Source organism: Lipophrys pholis, assembly GCF_963383615.2.
Source record: "Lipophrys pholis genome assembly, chromosome: 4".
Taxonomy (NCBI): Eukaryota; Metazoa; Chordata; class Actinopteri; order Blenniiformes; family Blenniidae; genus Lipophrys; species Lipophrys pholis.
Window position 1 is genome coordinate 18,483,086 of NC_137637.1, and position 18,075 is coordinate 18,501,160.

At 44.0% G+C, this 18,075-nt stretch overlaps 1 protein-coding gene across 1 annotated transcript in view; it reads left to right on the forward strand.

The window, feature by feature from the left end:
• Positions 1 to 15,671, forward strand: part of LOC308108283 (calmodulin-binding transcription activator 1-like) — a 54,375-nt gene extending 38,704 nt beyond the window's left edge. The window contains exons 8-23 of the mRNA XM_080461112.1: positions 880 to 2,116; positions 2,387 to 2,780; positions 5,134 to 5,260; positions 5,469 to 5,603; positions 9,565 to 9,713; positions 10,641 to 10,825; positions 10,906 to 10,984; positions 11,082 to 11,349; positions 12,075 to 12,601; positions 12,904 to 13,052; positions 13,147 to 13,393; positions 13,563 to 13,631; positions 14,303 to 14,448; positions 14,533 to 14,604; positions 14,756 to 14,786; positions 15,417 to 15,671. Of these exons, the coding sequence (XP_080317238.1) occupies positions 880 to 2,116; positions 2,387 to 2,780; positions 5,134 to 5,260; positions 5,469 to 5,603; positions 9,565 to 9,713; positions 10,641 to 10,825; positions 10,906 to 10,984; positions 11,082 to 11,349; positions 12,075 to 12,601; positions 12,904 to 13,052; positions 13,147 to 13,393; positions 13,563 to 13,631; positions 14,303 to 14,448; positions 14,533 to 14,604; positions 14,756 to 14,786; positions 15,417 to 15,449 (3,848 nt within the window). The 3' untranslated portion in view covers positions 15,450 to 15,671. The remainder of the gene's footprint in view (positions 1 to 879; positions 2,117 to 2,386; positions 2,781 to 5,133; positions 5,261 to 5,468; positions 5,604 to 9,564; positions 9,714 to 10,640; positions 10,826 to 10,905; positions 10,985 to 11,081; positions 11,350 to 12,074; positions 12,602 to 12,903; positions 13,053 to 13,146; positions 13,394 to 13,562; positions 13,632 to 14,302; positions 14,449 to 14,532; positions 14,605 to 14,755; positions 14,787 to 15,416) is intronic.
• Positions 15,672 to 18,075: the final 2,404 nt, after the last annotated feature.

The window sequence follows — 18,075 nt, forward strand, 5'->3', positions numbered from 1 at the left end:
GTTTGTGTTATTCACTATCCACTGTAGATACCTTTTTAAACACATGCTTTTTTTTTTTTTTGGTATTCAACGGGCTTAACAGTCAACGCCATGCTGCCACCTAGAGGGAAATAAAGATTGCAACGAGGAAAGGGAGGGATTGAGCGAAAGAAGACAGAGATGCCTGAAATATCCAGCATGTATTATTCATAAATCAGCATCAGGGAGTGGATAACTCCAGTACACACACTAACACACATACACACACTTATCTCATCTCATCCATCTTTTTGATCTGGTTTCGAAGGGCAAATAAGGACAGCTGCCCAAAATTAAGTGGCTTGCTGACTTAAGTACTCCTTCATTTCTTGCTCATGTCCTAATTTGTCCACACAGCTCTTTGCTTTTTGTTTTCTTTGCTCTTCTGACTTCATCACTAGCTTGATCCCTCTCTAGGCGCTGGGATTTTTATGAGCGTCAGGCACCAAAAGATTCAACTTTTTGGTGTTTGGCTTTCTTTCTGAAAATGAACCGGCTAAATTATATATTAAGAAAAAAAGATGTAAATGAACACCTTCTGCTTGAGACACTGAAAGTTCTTAAAGATGCTCGAAATCAAATTAAAATAAACTTCTGAATTAATTGTCTGTTTTGCATAAGTGTCCAGAGATTTCACAAGATTTTTTCATCAAGTGATAATTTACTCTTTATGAACTCACGTTGATTCTGAACACTGGAGGGTGCTATATACACTGTCTAATGTATGTCAGGTATTTCACTTAGAAGAGTACCTGATACACAATATATAATATCAGGTCAAATATAATGGCTGTGTCCTTTTTCTGTAATGATACAATCTTTCTTGATTTTTTATATTTGTTTGTTTTTTTGTGTTTTCAGGTGCTGGGAGCAGCCTGCATCAGAAATGTTCCAGTGTCAAGCAGCGCATCATCTCATCCAAGCAGGAGCCAGGCGGAGCAGCAGGAGGGGGAACTGCAGTGGGCACCGGCGTAGCGGCAGGCCAGAGGGCTGAGGAGGCAGATGGCACGGAGGTCCAGAACAGTGATGTGTCAGAAGGCCAGACAGAGCCCAGTCCTGGAGGAGGCAGGAGTAGGGCAGGTGGAGGAGAGAGGAGAAACGGGAGGATAACCAAACCCTCCTTACTCCCGCAGAGCAGCATGGAGGTGTCTTCTTCTACGTCTACCAATCAGGTGGAGGTTCCTGACACCACCCAGAGCTCTCCACTGTCAATCACCAGTGACATGGCTGACAGTCCTGCTCTGGCCATCGGAGCTGGCTTATCACAGAGCACAGCTGTATTCATGTCAGAGGTCACCACGCTGACTGGGGATTCGGTTTACTCTGCTGGCCACACCCACCTGCTGGCATCCACCCATGAAAGTACCACCGCTGGCCTTCTGCTGGCTGTCACCCCTGAAAATCAGAGGTTTGCATCCTTTCCCAGTGGAGTAGGCTTAGGGGAGGGTGCAGAGTTGGTTCTGTCAAGCTCTTTAGACTCAAGTGGAGGAGTCACCGTTCCCGAGACCACCATGACGTTTGACCCTGATTGCTTCCTCAACAACCCCAAGCAGGGCCAGACGTATGGAGGAGGCGGAGGTAAGACTGAGGGCTGTAACGGTGATGATGGAGGACTCCACTGTTCCTCTAACGGCTTTGTCTATAACCCGGCCCTTGTCAACAACATCAAGACAGAAGCCACGCCCCTGGAGCAGCCGCTGTCCACACAGAGCAGCTATGTGGGAGAAGGAACCGGTCTCAGTCCCAGCACCACCCTGGAGCAGATGGACTTCAGCGCTGTCATGTCATCAGCCTGCGTCCAGAGTCTGTCCCAACCTGCACACCACCCTTCCCCGGGCCTCTTCCTCCAGGCATCCCCCCAGACAAGCCAGCCCTCTCAGTTGCAGACCAATGGCACTGACACAGCCCAAGAAACAGGTGAAGCCCAGGCTTTCATAAGCCTGCCCACAGTGCCAACAGACTCTCCTGTCACCAACGGAGACCCTCACACACACCTCCACCAAGCGAGCACAGACCAGCAGGCTCTGTGCACAAGGAACGGACAAGGAGTGGCAGCAGGCTCTTTTCCCCTGACGCCGCAGGAGGCTGCTGTCGACCAGTCAGGAAGCAGGGCTCATCAGGACGCCGGGGGCTTAGACAAGCCAACTGAGAATGGAGGGGAGTTACTACTCAAGGCCGGGGATACTCATGAGGCCTACGCAGGTGTTGACACTGAACACTACCTACAGCCCACAGATGACAATGGAGGAGGAGAGGAGGGTGGGGGTGGTGGAGGTGGAGGTGGGGGATGCGGGGGAGCAGGTGGGGGCACAGGAGGAGGGGAAAATGAGATTCTCTGTAACGGTGTAAGCTTGACCGGGGCCAGCAGTTCTGTGGTGGCCAGTCCTCAGTCGATAGCGGCCGGCGCAAACATTGAGGGGGCGCTCTACAGTTCTCCGCTTCCTCAGCAGGGTGGAGGGGTGTCAGCTACCACAGCCGGAGCAGGAGCAGCCATCAGTCTGGAAGGCTTCGAGGCTTCATTCGGGAGCCAGTTCTCTGATCTCATCAATGATTTCATCTCGGTGGAAGGTTCTGGGGCCGGGGTGGGGGCCGCGGTCACTGGGGTTCTCATGCCTCAGGAGGGGGCTGCAGGAGAGGAGCCCGGCACAGGGGCAGGTCACCTGCAGGGATCGGAGGTGGAGCAGGGAGCTCTGGGTCTGCTCCAGGAGACTGGGAGGCTGTTCGGTGTGACAGACTACTCCCCAGAGTGGTCTTATCCCGAGGTTTGTAAACCCAACTTGATGATCATTATTTATTAATCATTGTTCCCTACAGTAAAATTAGACCTCTCGCCACATGAGTGACGGTAGTTTGTACTGATGTTCTACGCCGGAATCACACTCAGCACAATTTCTACCGCCAGCATGGTTGTGTGGTCATTAAGGAGTCACAATATTTCAGACCACTGATGGGATTTTGATGAAATTTCAATCTTTTAGCGATTCCCCTGGGTGGCCTCATTAATTTACCCATGTACCACTTCTAATATGTCAGACACCCGCTCTGCTGGATTATGATGAAACTTGTGGAAAGGCTGCATTTTACCATCAGTTCACATTGCGGGGGCAAGCTCCAATTGGTCGGCACAATTACTGGACAAAATCGTCACAAACAACTCGTGTTCTCTAAATTCAGCCACTATTTCTCTGCAGCTTTCTTCCTGCATCATCACCATGATGTCAGTTTCACTTTTAATGCTTCTAGAAGGAACATCCAGGTTTGTCTTTAACAGTACAAATGGCAAAACGGAAAAATTGTTTGATTCTTCATATCTGCTTTGTTTAGAGAGAATAGTGCTTTCTGTATTTATTATTGTATTTTTGGCTTCACGAGCGTGAGCTCATGATTATTCACAGTTCAACCTATTTTATTGGCTGTAATAAGCTGCTCGGCCTCTAGAGGCTGCTACTGATCCTTTCACACTATAACGTTTGTCATTCACAAAACTGTTTCTTTGAAAGTTTAGTATGTGAAATAGCTATCAGTTTCCATTCAAATAGAGCAGGCAAGTGTCAGACTACAAATACTCTCTTGTTGTAATCATTGTACAGTCTGTATTTTTCACAATATTTTACTTTGATACACACATCACATTTTTACACATACTGTATATGTCTGAAGCATTGACTCTTTGAGTTCTAAAGAGGTTTTTTCTAAAGTGTATTTTTTTCATTATTCTGTGCCGTTACAACACTGAGAGACAGAAATGATCATCCCTTTGTGTACCCATTCATCTATCATCACATATCTTTCCTCATCCATATTCACATCTTGACAGCAAATATTAGATTATTTAGCTTTCAGTACAGTAACAGCTGCTAGAGAAATTTTCAACCAAATTCCATTATTGGATGCAATTCCAAATCTCTTAAACCCATTATTAAATTAAGAGAGAAAACTTACAACATATCAGATGTTTAACTAAGACATGACAGCAGTTCTAAAACATCACAAATGTCTTTTTTTTTTTTGTTTTGGTTATTCTTTATCATTGATATTTTATTAATCGCCGCCATCTGACACGAGAGCAGCTTCCGATTTTGTGTCATTCCATTTTACATGAGCCTTTTTCCAGTTGTATGATTTCTATATTGCATCATACTGTTTTAACTTTTTACGTGGCTAACTGTTATCAGACAGTGACTATTGGAAGTGTTCCTGAGTCCATGCAGTGGTTTCCAATGCAGAGCCATGTTTGTTCTTAAAGCTGTTCGACCAGAGGGATCTTGACACCACGAGAATACAATATTGAACTCTGGTCTACAGATTCTCTGAACAATGTTGATGATATTTTACACTGCAGATGGTGGAATGTTCCAAGTTTTTGTTAGTTCACTTTAAGGAACTTTTTTTTTAAAAAAGTTTTTAGACATATTTTTGGTGTTCATCAAACCGCTGCTCACCTTCATTTCTCTCTGCCTTATACTCAGCCATGTTACAGTCGAGCTGCGAAATATCCAAATTAGTTGTAAAATGGTCCTTTGCCTTTAATGCATTAGTAGCGCCTACTTTTTTAGCCTTTTGTTGTCAACATGCCTTTTTTTTTTAAACAGGGTACGACCATGAAATTTAAAGTTGGCAAATAGTAAACAATTTCTTTCAATACTTCAGTTTATACCTTTTCCAATTTGTACTGTAAATAAAAATATGGATGTATGAGACGAGCAGATCATTGCAAGATGTTACCAACATTTTAAACATTATCTTAAAATATGTGGACTCGGGTATGTTTTTGACTTCCTTTGAGAACATTTCTGAGCCTTTACTTTTGTTTACTTTAACTTTAATAAAGATATTGTATATGTTTGAGGTGCATTTTATCTTGATAAAGAATGTGTATATTTTTGCCACATCTCATATTTACAGTATGTTCTCTGGCAAAAAAGAAATAAATCCTAAAGATGCATTTCCAGTGTAGGTTCCTCTTCGGATGAGTGGACATACATACAGGGACACATTGCATTGTTTTGGTGTTTATTACCTTCAAAGTTACACTCCTAAACATACTAACTGGAGATTATCCAGAACATGCTCAATACTGTAACGTAGCCTGTGGCCTCTGTTTATATGCCATAGGGTGGAGTGAAGGTGCTCATCACAGGGCCGTGGTTGGAGTCAAACAGTGAGTACAGTTGTCTGTTCGACCACATCAGCGTCCCCGCTGCCCTTATCCAGCCCGGAGTGCTGCGGTGCTACTGCCCAGGTAACACTCACACCACACACACTATTCTTGTGATGTCTGCACAATCTAATCTAATAGGAGATGAAATCCCATTTCTACGAGATTATGTCAATAATTATAAATAGAACATGATAAGACAGGAGAGTTTTGCTATTCTGGTGTTTGAAACTGGGGGAGTCTGTTGTCTAAGCAATTTTTATTTTTTTTTACCTGCTCTGTGTGTTTCCAGCCCATGACACTGGACTGGTGATGCTGCAGGTAGCTATGGGTGGTGAGGTCATCTCCTCCTCGGTGGTGTTCGAATACAAGGCACGTGACCTTCCTGCTCTGCCTTCTTCTCAGCACGACTGGTTGTCCCTGGATGGTAAGAGCAGCCGTTTGTGTGCATCAACCGTAATTTATGTTCACACTCATCACATTGTCTGTGTTATTTACACAGGCAAGGACATAAAACCTATAAACAGAATGGCATTTGGATGTAACTGCTTCATCGTGTGTGGGGAGCTTTAATATGGGGTATAAACCTGAAATTATGAAGCAAATAAAAATGCTTTTCTTTCCTCTGTTCCGTTGGACCTCAGGAAAAACCTGCGAATCTGTGCTGCTGTTGTTTTATATTTCCTGGTTTCTTGTTATACTGTGAGATTTTTTTGTCGACAGGTACCCAGTTATTATGTAAATGTTTCGGCTGTGTGTCTTCTTTGCCTGCAAGCAGCTTCTTATCTTGTGTCTTTGTTTGCCTGTATGGGATCTAAGTTTCTAAACAGTTTTGATGTCTGTTCTTTGAAAGGTGTGAGCATACACATACAATTATATCTTGTCCTCACATTCACAGCAATTTAAAGTTACATCTTTTCTTATAGAGCTCATTGCGCGTTTAAAGGTGTTGCTGTTGTTCTTGTTTGGTTTGATCAAATGCAATCCTACTGTGAGATGTTTGAGCACAATTACACCTGGTTCTTGGGGTTTGTTTGCCCGCATGGCTCCGGGGAGGGGAAGAGGTGAGCTTCTGTGTGCAAATACATCCCCTGATGCAATTGCGGCTCTGTAACACACGGGTCTCCGCGGCGAGGCATGTCCTGGGTTTACTCTGCGTTCGCCCCCATCTCTGCGTTACGCAATGCGGCAATGCGGCTCTACAGTCACAGCAGGCTGACTGTTTGCTGCTGGAATGAAGGGCAAGGACACAATGCCTCAATCCCGGTCTCTGTGACAGGGAAAATGTTGGGCACCACCGGCATTGTGCTGTGCAACCCTCTCCCCAGCTATTTATAGGCTCTGTGTTTGACTTTGAGCGCGAATGGTGAGACATGGCTGCGTGCTATGCGCTATTCTGGCTCCACTCCTTTGTTTGGCCTCAAAAGCCTCTCTGTCTGAGGAAAAGGGGGGAAAAAACAAAAAAAAACAAAAGACAATGTAATAAAAGATAAATTCGTTCAAATCGAGCCACCGGAGGCAAACGACTTTGTCACATGTCATTGCTCCAATTTAGCGTGCGTGCGGGCTTGTTGTGGCGATGACGACCGAGACTCCTGCAGCTCCAAGTCTGGCGGGCGGATTTGAAGCGCTGCGCTCCCAGACACAACGTGGAGGAGGCATCTCTCTCTCTCTCTCTCTCTCTCTCTCTCTCTCTCTCTCTCTCTCTCTCTCTCTCTCTCTCTCTCTCTCTCTCTCTCTCTCTCTCTCTCTCCCCTCCCTCCCTGCACTTAGTTGTGTTTTGCACGGTTGGTGAAGCAATGTGTGAGTCGCACACCACTTCAAACTAGCGGGGTTGAGCAGAAGCGGGAACAGGAACAAAGAGCAGCGCATAGGGAGACTCGCTGTTTGGGTTCGTAGCGTATCTGATTTTCTAAACACATGGCAACTTTTAAGCGTATTTTGTCGGCAGCCACGTCTGCTTTTGTGGTTGTTGTTTTTGTTGTTGTTGCGTCTTCCCTGCGTTAAGTTTCTGTTTCTGTGGATGGACGTAAATGTTCCTGTTACGATTCAAAGCTGTGCAGCCAATGTCCACTTTCAGCCTTCCCGTGCCTGTTGGTAAAATATCCGTATGTGTGGAGATCATGTGGTTACCAGCCTTGTCGATGTCAAACAAAGGGGTGGAAATGCCTCAAGTCATCGCAATTGTTTGCACGTTCGGTTGTTGAGCTGAGAGACACGCTGGAGCCTGTTTGGGTTCTGTTGCTGGTGGTTTCAGCACCACAGCAGTGGACAGCGACACTGAACTCCAGAACAACAACAACAACAGCAGCAGGGCTGCTGGTGCTCCTGTAGAGGCCCACAACATAACAAGGTGTGGGAAGGAGGATCACCTGAAGCTTCATTACAGACACACTGTTTCTTTAGTGCCACATATCTGTTGGATCTAATTCTCAAATGAACACTGAAGAAACCACTTTGTGTCAATTTACTTGACTCTTGTTTTTATTTCTAATCCATTAGTTTAAGTGTAGCCCCACATCCATAAATGGATGTTTGTAGATTGTTTATATGCTTTTTAAGCCAATATTATTATATTTATATATGATGTATAATTATTATTCTCATTTTAAGTGCAAGTTCTAATAGCTGATATCCAATGGATTTGTCTCAGCAGGGGCAAAGGTAGGAGGAGATTCTGGCTCAGGATTATCTGAGGCTCCTTTGTCTCTAATTAAAACTGTACCAAGTGATTTTCTTTTGTCCACTTGGCGGCAACACAAACAAGTTGCAAATGCAGTGCTCTTAATTTGTACCAAGCAGATATTAAAGGAATGTATTACAATTATGCACTTTAATGTAAATAGATTGTATTTTGGTTCGGCAACTTATTTTTTTTAATATATTTTCTTTTTTCAAGCTGTTGTTGCACAGAAGTGAGGGAAGCAGGTTTGATGTAGACGGTTGCTGGTTCAGTTCCCAGTCAAACACGTTGCAGACAATATTCATTGGTTTGCCACAAGCTCAATAAGTAGGAAAGTAGAAACAAAAACAACAATATTTTAAGATTCAACAGCTAATTAAATTAAAATTGGTGTAACATTAGTAATTAGCGGCAACTTTGCAAACTTACAGGCTGCTAAAATGCCCTTTTAGAAATAGCTTTAAAATGCTGTAATGTGTTAATAGAGTTTAGTTGATGTTACTTTAAACTGTTTGGATGAGATGAAAAACACCTTAATGAAACAAGTAAAATCTCAAAAGGCCCAAAGCTGCCTCCTAAATGTATTCAGTGCCATATTTGATTAGACTTTTAAACAAGTCTTCTGTGTAGCCCTTATGAAAAATTAAAGCAGTTTTGGAAAATGGTACGTTAAACTCATATTATATTAAGGTGGCTAAAGGTTGTTGATTGCACAAAACTTTTTCAACGGACTGATTGCGCATGGTTCAGTGGTCATTAACTCCCATATCCTCACTGAAATGAGATCACCAGCATCCAGACTAATGTCTCTGTGGCAGACGGATAAATGTGTTGGAAAATTTGACACAAAAGACAATTTTTCAAAATCCTTACTTAATTTGTCAATTAAGAAGGGTGATTAAATAGTTCATTCATCTTTATTTAAATGCCTAATGTCAATGAATGTTTAACTCTCATGATAGTTTAGTGTACAAATCAATTAACCCATTTAATTAACTACATAATAACACTGTAGCAGTTGCCAGCCTCTAGTATTACCCATTTTCTTTTGTTTCTAATTAAAATGTGTTCTTTATTTTTCAGTCTCGTGTGTGTTTATGCAACTGTCCTTGTTTGCTGTATTTTCTTTCTTGATTGGTGAAGCTGGCAGCTAGGAGAGTGGAGTGTTTTGCTCTGGAGCCAGCTGAGCTGTGTCACTGTGAATGCCCCTCTCCGGTTGGCTAAGAGGGAAAGGAGGGGCCTGTGTCTTTGTGTCACTGTCATGGCTCCACCCTTTCTTGTTCAGCCTGTGTGCTGCAGACAGCATGAAGAGAAATAGGAGTGAAATCAGAGGAGGGCAAAATAGAGAGACGGAGTGAGAGAGCAGCAGGTGGGATGACATAATGTGCACTGCAGCAAAACTGCAGCAGCAATGAAACAAAGGGTCACAATCACAAACAGCCAGGCCACAGAATAAAACCTGCATGTAATATTAGCTGTATGCTCATTCACTCACACACTTCACACGTTTCTCTACTTTCCATTGTGTGTAAAGGGATTTATTGGATTTCAGCCTTGATTTATTCGCCAGTATTGAGCCCTTTAGACGAGCTTCTCTTTTTAAGCCTCTCTAAGTAGGATTTACTGAAACATCATGTTGATTTGCCTAAATGCAGCGGGCAACTCCACGCTCCCAGCTTTATATGTCCCAACTTTTATTCCTTAGATACCCAGTTCAGGATGTCCATCTTGGAGCGTCTGGAGCAGATGGAACAGAGGATGGCTGAGATAACCAATCAGAACCCCAGCTCTGAAGCCATGGCAACCAAGGGCGGAGGAGTGGAGGGGGGAGGAGCCACTGATCAGCAGACACAAGTAAGACAGCGGATTCGGTGAAATGCTCCATTACAGTCGGCCTTCAATGCTGTTACACAAACAAAGAAAGTCACACTTTGAAAAGTGATATTTAAAAGGTCAATGAATTGAATGTTTTTACCAGACACACCAAAGAAATTGCATCAGGTGAGCTGGACTTTGTTTTATGTCATTTTTCCCCCTCACCCACTGGCTTCATCAATTATGGAAAAGGGGCAAAAAGCCTTCCAAGACATATAACCAAGTCCAGTTCACTTGGATCAAGATCTAGGAGAGCATGCACTAGGTGTCTCTAATTTATGTTTGAGAGCTTTAGAATCAATTAATAAGTATTAGTTTCAGAACAACTTATCAAATAAGAAGCAGTTTTGTGCCAAAATTGCAATCTCAGTAAACAGAGAGAGCACACACGCTCACATTCACACCGAGGGGCAATTTTAGGGTCACCAATTATTTACACAGGTTCATATATATGTATTCACAGTTAATATATAGCAATTGCTCCTGTTCTTGCATCCCAAACTTTATAATTATATTAAAAAAATATTTTAAATAAAATTCAACCTGACTATTCTGGTGATGTTAAATACATACAAATGTCACTATGATAGATTTTCATTTGTCATTTTATGTTTTAACTTTTTACTTTCTCTGTCAAACCATTCATCAAATCCAGCACTCACTCTGAAGTAAACACATTTTTTTAGAGGCAAAAACACTGACAACAGACATTTTTTGTATGTTACCAAGAGGTGGGACATATCTTTTGCTTTGTTTCTTGAATTTTTCAATTTGACCAGATCTATGAATTCCGAGTGAAAGTTAGCTATATGTTGACAAAACCTTTCCAACTGTGAACTCTACTGTGAATATGAATATAAACCTCTTCACTTAAAGTTCACACTCTTTCCTTCACCAACCTTCAAGATCTCTCCTGATCAGGGTTCGTTCGAGGGTCGTGTGGTGGTGGTGTGCGAGAAGATGATGTCTCAGCCGTGCTGGGCTACTTCCAATCAGCTCGTCCACAGTAAGAACTCCAGAGGGATGACCTTACTGCATCTGGCTGCAGCTCAGGGCTATGCGGGGCTCATTCAGACACTCATCCGCTGGCGGTGAGTTATCCTCAAACATTAAACGAGTCTCTCCGCAAAGATTGCATCAGTAGCTTCACTTTTGTTGTCTTGCTCTGCAGCACAAAGCACGCTGACAGTATTGACCTCGAGCTGGAAGTGGACCCTCTAAACGTAGACCACTTTTCGTGCACTCCTTTGGTGAGTGATCAATACTTTAGCAAGTAGAAGCCTTTCTGTTAACTTCCTCGCGTGCCTGTGTCCGTGACACGTCTTTCTTTTCTCCTGACCCTCGCAGATGTGGGCGTGTGCTCTCGGCCACACTGAGGCAGCGTTGGTGCTTTATCAGTGGGATCCAAGAGCTCTCGCTATTCCCGATTCGCTGGGACGCCTGCCGTTGAACATTGCCCGGTCCCGAGGCCACACCCGACTGGCCGAGCTCTTAGAGCAGCTGCAGCAGAGTCCTCAAACTCAAGGCCTGCCTGCCGAAGCGTGGATGGACAGATGGAGAGGAGAGTCACAGGCCAGTGGAATAAGCAACAGCTCCAACCCGAACCCAAACTCAGGTGCAAACATTTCACATTTCACCATGTTAAAGAGCTCATTCAATGAAAGTTCAATAAAAAGTACACGGCATAGTTTCTCATCTATGCTCAGGATTTGTTCGATGGGTTTGATTAATCTCTGGGACTCCTCCCACCAACCACCAGCTTGCAGCTGGTCAGAGTAGAGACTCGTAGCTGTGCTCAAGTAACAAAATTCACAGACGAGCATGTGTAAAGCTCACTAAACTATTTTTTATCCGGTTTGTTTGAAACAACGAAATTGTTTATGAGACAATGTGTTATTATGTTCAATATTCTCCTGAAGTAGCCTAGAAATTGCTCTACCCCTTTTTCTTAAACCGCATTAATCTTTTTGAACAAATTGAGCAGTGTTTGACTTGTCACACAGGAAGCTTTAATGGTGCTGTTAGGCAGTTTTTGTTCCCTTCAGACAGTCTTCTGCTTAGGTCAGCTGAATGGTTGCTGACCTCAGTTACACAGAGTATTAACAAGACTGACAGGAGAGACGAATCCACATTGTTATTGAACACGTTGCAAGAAAAAACTGATAAGTGTATTTCCCAAATAGCCTGACTCTTAAAATTATGATTAAATCATCACCAATAGCAGGTATATTTAAACATAGTGAGGGTTCTATCATTAGACAAATTTTCCGTGTTCACTCTGGGAATCTCTACCGTTGTCAACCTTTGACATGCTTTTTTCCTCGCTCTCTGTTCGTCCAGAGCTGAGGAGAACAAGGCCGGAGAGCCAGGCGGACGCCCAGAACCAGAGCTGGAGCCAAACAGGACACAGAGTCCCACAGGGAGCCCAGGGAGACCAAAGTGGTCCTCCCCCAGCCAAAAGACTCAAAACCAGCTCTGACACACAGCAAAAGCTAGCTAACACGATCCCTGGTACCAACCCCGTCAACACCCTCCGCAACTCCTCCCCAAGTCCTAATCCTCAACCTTCCCTCGTCCCTAAGATCCCACAAACTCAACCCTCCAACCTCAGCTGTCAGACAACGCCTCTCGTCAGCCCCAGCCAGCCTCAGCATCCCAGCGCCCCCTTCTCCCACCTGCAGGCCAGGATAGGGGGATCAGGAGGGGGCACCCGGTGGAGTCTGAGACAGACTCTGGGGCAGCGTAGCCTAGCAAGGAGGATTCTGGGAAAAGAGCGACTTGCAATTCACCTGCGTCAAAGAGTACTGTCTGACAGGGGAGAGGAGACAGAGCTGCTGACCTACCAAGATAACACAGAGGACCTGCAGGTATGATCAGCAGGTGGAGGGGAGGATTTGTTTTTGAACTAACTAAACCTATGTTTAATGTGAACTAAATTCTTGATGTGAAGATTAAAGAACAGAAGTGGCAGATGTACTGAAGGAACTGATCTGTTCTTAAGCTGCGTCAGCAGTAACACAGTTTTTATTTTATTTTTTTCTTCAACATAGGGAAGCAATGGGGTCCAAGCTCTGTGAGAGGGGGATAGTTGTCTTATTTATGACTTTTAGAGCGGTTGTTCCTCAAAGTATTTTAAATTGACAGAGCTCAATGTCATTGTGTGTTACAGATGGACATTACGATGCTGGCTGATCACATCATGGAGACATCGTCTGGTCGGCTCAAGCACGGAGCCATGGAGGCTGAACTTGAGTCTGCGAGGGCGGGGATCAGCAGTGACGTCAGGTTACTGTCTGGTTACCTTGGCGAGGTGGAAAGGTGAATAAAATACTTTTTAAAGACACCACATTATTCTCCCTCACTCATGAAAATGCTCCAAATGGCTTCAATGTATTATTTTTGCTTTCTTCAGATTTCTCAAGGCCAAGCCCCAGACTCCCAGCCCCAAGCCAAACTCTCTCTCAGGGCCGGAGGATCAGCAGAGTCCTCAGGCTAAGCAAGCCCCGTTCTCCCCCTTTGAGTGGAGCTCCTTCCTGTGTGCAGCTATTAAGGAGGAAAGGTTGAAAACTGACTCCTCCTGTCTAGCCATGACTGAGGCAGAGCAGGGAAAACTGTATGAAACCATCAGGCGTGCTCGGCACTCCCTCAGAAAACACAAGGCAAGGCTGACTTTCACTTCAAACAAAAAGCTTTTTTGTCCCGAAGCAATGTTATTGATTATGAGACAGCCGTGACTTGTTTTATTCTTCTCTGTGTAGAACTCATTCTGACCACAAACCATTCTACATTGACAAGGTTTACTCACACTCATTGTGTCGCTCACCACAGGGTCCCATTCAGGAACAACGTAAAGAGATCGCAGCAGTTATTCAGCACTGCTATAAGAGATACAAGCAGGTAAGAGCTAATAGCCAGCAATTCGCTGTTCGTTAACACACTCAAAAGTTTGTTTTGTCAGCTGTTTCTTTTCACACAACATTCACAGAAATGTAATTCAAACATTTAATACAAATATTTAACGTGATCTTTTTTGGTTGGTTAAGATGGTAAATGGTAAATAGAGCAGAACTTCTCATATTTTGAGATCATGTATATTGGATTTTCTTGACTTATGAGCTAAATTGCTCAAGAATCACACCAGAAAACAAAAACAATTTCAAGTCACACAAGAAATATTTCAGATTCTGTAAAAGGATTTGAAGCACTGTGCCGGGCAATATTGCATCTGGAGCAGCAGACAGCGTATGCTCTAGCTTTTCATTTTCTTTAGAAAAGCTCATGCTCAGTCTTTTTCTCTCAGTACGTAAGATCAGCATGGATGTTATATCCTACAGCTCAATCCAACTAAAGATTTAGAGCTGATTTGTTATTGAATGTCGTAGCAGTCTTTATAAACATTATGTTTGATCAAATCAACGAAAAATGTTTGTTATGAAGTTTCTGTAAATATACACGCTGGATGAGTTCAGTGGTTGAAGCTTTTATCCATCGTGTGAGGTTTTTTCAGTATCCAGGATTCAACGTTACCAAAGTCCGTCTCCTAACATTGCTGCTGTCTTCTCTTTCAGTATGCACTTTATAGGAGGATGACCCTGGCAGCCATCCTGATCCAGAGTCGTTTCCGGAGTTTCCACGAACAGAGGAAGTTCCAGCAGAGTCGTAGAGCAGCGGTCCTCATCCAGCAATACTACCGCTCCTACAGACACTCCCTCAGGTAGTACACGCTCACACACACATACACAGGTAAAGGAAGCCATAATGCTGTTAAGCCTCCTGACACTTGTGACTTTGCTTACAGCAGTCTCCTAACTAAAAAACAGAACCAGGCTGCTCGCAAGATCCTGAGGTTTCTGCTCCGATGCCGCCACAGGTGAGACACAAAACCCTTTAAACCTCCTCAACCATTCACACAGGCACACACACACACACACACACACACACACACACACACACACACACACACACACACACACATCGCCACTGGTGCTAATAGTTGGTATTGTTTTACTGTTCCTGTGAAGCCCCTTGATGGACCATAGGCCTCTGAAACGGGTGAGTCCTGTCTCGCTCTCTTCTCTCTCTCCCTCTCTCCTGGTGGCTGATGCCTGTTTGCATGTCAGCGGAGGGAGGGGGAGAGGAGATCCTGGATTATCATCTCTCTCTCTCTCTCTCTCTCTCTCTCTCTCTCTCTCTCTCTCTCTCTCTCTCTCGCTCTCTCTCTCTCTCTTTCTCTCTCTCTCTGTCTGTCACTCTCTCCGAGGACTGCCAAATGATGTCAGTAGTTGTGCATGACTGACAGGAAGACAGTGGAGCGATTCTTGCATACGGTCTTCCTCGGGGCATGTTCTGACTGTCATCACTAGAGGACTTTTATGTGTTTTGCTTGGCCTGCCAGTTTCTTCTTAGTGCCTTGGTGGGTGTGGGTGTGTGTGTGTGTGTGGGGGGTGTGTGTGTGTGTGGGGGGGGGGGGTTGGACGAGTGACGCGTGTGAGCGTGCCTGAGAATTGCAGGGTTGCAGGGTTGCCGGGTGTTTGTAGACTAACTTTTCTTCTTGCTCTGAGTATGGCCTTTGGTTATGAAAATGTGAAGAAAAAAAAAACCCACAGGGAAATGTCATGACACACACCACATACAAACAGATATGTGTGGTTCTGTAACTAATTTGTTTTTGGTTTTCTTCAGGGCCAGAGAGCAGAGAAAGGCCAGGGGTCCTGAGAGCCCTCCGTCAGGCCCCACACACAGCCCCCTCAGCCTGTGAGCACTCTATACTCCCTCCCCTCCTCCATCTTCCCTTCTTTCTTTTCCCCTCGTCCATACCCCCGACCTCCTCCTTTTTTCAATCCCAAAACATTACCCCCCCCCACCCACCCACCCTCTTCTTTGCATCCCTCCCTTCTTTTTTCTCACCTTCTTCCCTCTCTTATGAAGAGAGGGGGGAAAAAAAAAAAAAAAAAAAAAACTCTTCCCAGACAGACTGAGGACAGGATAGGTGTCCATCATGGCAGCTCAGACAGACAGACTGCTGGGCAGAGCCCGGGGACCTGGCTCTGCCCACAGCACTGATCCTCCTCCACAGTTTCACTGGGAGGCCATCACATTAACCTCATGGCATTCTTTGCACTCTTCATGGGTTTTTTTCATTGCAAGAGCGAGCGGATGAGTCGAACAGGAGGAAGCAAGGAAGCGTCCGCCGGCGACATTCTGCTGTCGACGTCAGCGGCCGGGTGCGCAGAAAGGCTCCTGCGACCACCAGCTGGCTCAAGAGAAAGGCTACTTTGACATGCTGAAAATACACAAAGCCAGTTGTGTTTTGTATCCAAACAGAGATCCATGAAAGAATAAGAAAACATAAACCAAAAAACTCACTTCTATGTTGCATTTGCATGCAAGATTTTTTCGCTTATTCCTCCTCTCCATATTCCTGAAGAGCGACAGTGGCAAATCATTCTGCTGACTCAGTATATCACAATATCACCAACCACTCTGACTCACAGGCTTACAAACCTAATAATCAGTCACCCAATCAAAAGGGGAGGAACTGCACTTGAATGTAAGAGGGGCATTGTTAGATAAAGGGATGGGGTCTGAATTACGATGTCTTAATTTGTTACATGGACTTTGTATGGAGTCGTTCTCAGAGGCAGCACTTTGCTCGCCTGACGTGGTGTGTCCGTGTTTGTTCAATTCAATGCATGTGTTTGAGCTACGAGCTCCTGCATGCTTGCCAAACTGCTTTAGTGTTGTTTCTTTTTGTATTTCTATGTGTAATTGTGTCTCACTTACGTCCTCATCAACTTATCCTTGCCCTGTGTAATGTGAACTGTGTAAGGACAAATGACTTATTTTGGGTGCTTTTTTTAACTTTATTTATTTAAGGGTCTGATTATTTATTTGATTGGCTCAAGAGTGGTTTAACTTGAGACTGGTTTTCTCCCCCCGTGTGATAAAATATGACATGTTCCAATGGTTAAATGTCTCTGTTAGTTTGTTCTTCGCGTGAACCTCTAAATCCTAACTGTGGTTTTGAGGAGAGAGTCACATACCATTGCCTTGACTTCTTCTTGACTCTGAGAGGTCTCTATGCTTGCTCTGTACAGGACATGGGTCCTATACCTGCCCCTATACAGGGCATTGGTCCCCATATTAGCCCATACGGGCAATCAAATCCATATTTTGGACTATTGCATATTCCTGTATATAAACTGACGAGGTAAGGGGATACGAGGACCCTGAAACTTTTTCATAAGAGGACTGTATTTAAGATTATAAATTATTTTACTCCCATAATGAGAACTTAAGACAGAGACCTGGGTACACAGGATGGCTGTATTGCTTGTAAATAATGTAGATATTACAAACGGAGTAATGTGCATGAGATTTAAGACAAAGACACAGCAAAAAGAACATGTTAGTGGCTATGGACTGTGAGAGGATTTTAACTGCTTCACTTTAAGAGTATCCAGTATAAGTGTTACTGAAAAGAACATTTTGTTAAAGCATGCAACTGAAAAACCTAATGTTAGAATTATAAGTGGGAAAAACAAAGTTAGCTGAAACAATGATCTTTCAGACAAAACATTTACACTTTGTGCTTTTGTTTCTTGGCTAGCAAAAATTAAACCCTTTTTGCCAGTAGTGCCAATTATTATGAATGCTATTTTGCCTAACAATATGTTACGTTGGGGAAACCAACACCCAAAAGATATCAGCAAGATCCACAGAGGCAACACACTCTCTCACACACACACACACACACACACACACACACACACACACACACACACAGAGAGAGACAGTAAACAGTAGAAGAGTTGTAGTGCCAGCTCAGCCGTAGACCTACACGTTCTGAAGTTTGTCAGAGGCAGACTTACATATCGAAGGTGATGGTGATGATGCAAGTATGAACATGACTAATGGTGAGAAATGATGATGATGATGATGATCGTTTATATGTGAATGCAATGACTGATGACCCAAAAAAAAAGGGGGGGGGGGGGGGGCGGGGGGGAGAGGGCGCTACATTCTTTCCAATGTGGTTGTGCTTCAGCAACATACTAGCTTTTATTAAGACCATTGATCACACCTACAGCTGATCCAGCCTGGCCTCCAGTCAAAGCTCTCCATCTTCAAACAGAATGTCTCCTCCCCACTTTTTTTTTTTAACATATCATTTGATTGCTTTGTTTCTCTTCTTTTCTTTTCTTTTTTTTTTCTCATCGTCACTGCCATAATTATATACCATGTACTTAAGACTTCTGGAAAGCTCTGTTTAGAAAGTGCCTGCTCAATAACAGAAAAGTGCAAACTACTATCAGGAAATATCTATTGTGTGTCCTCCAAA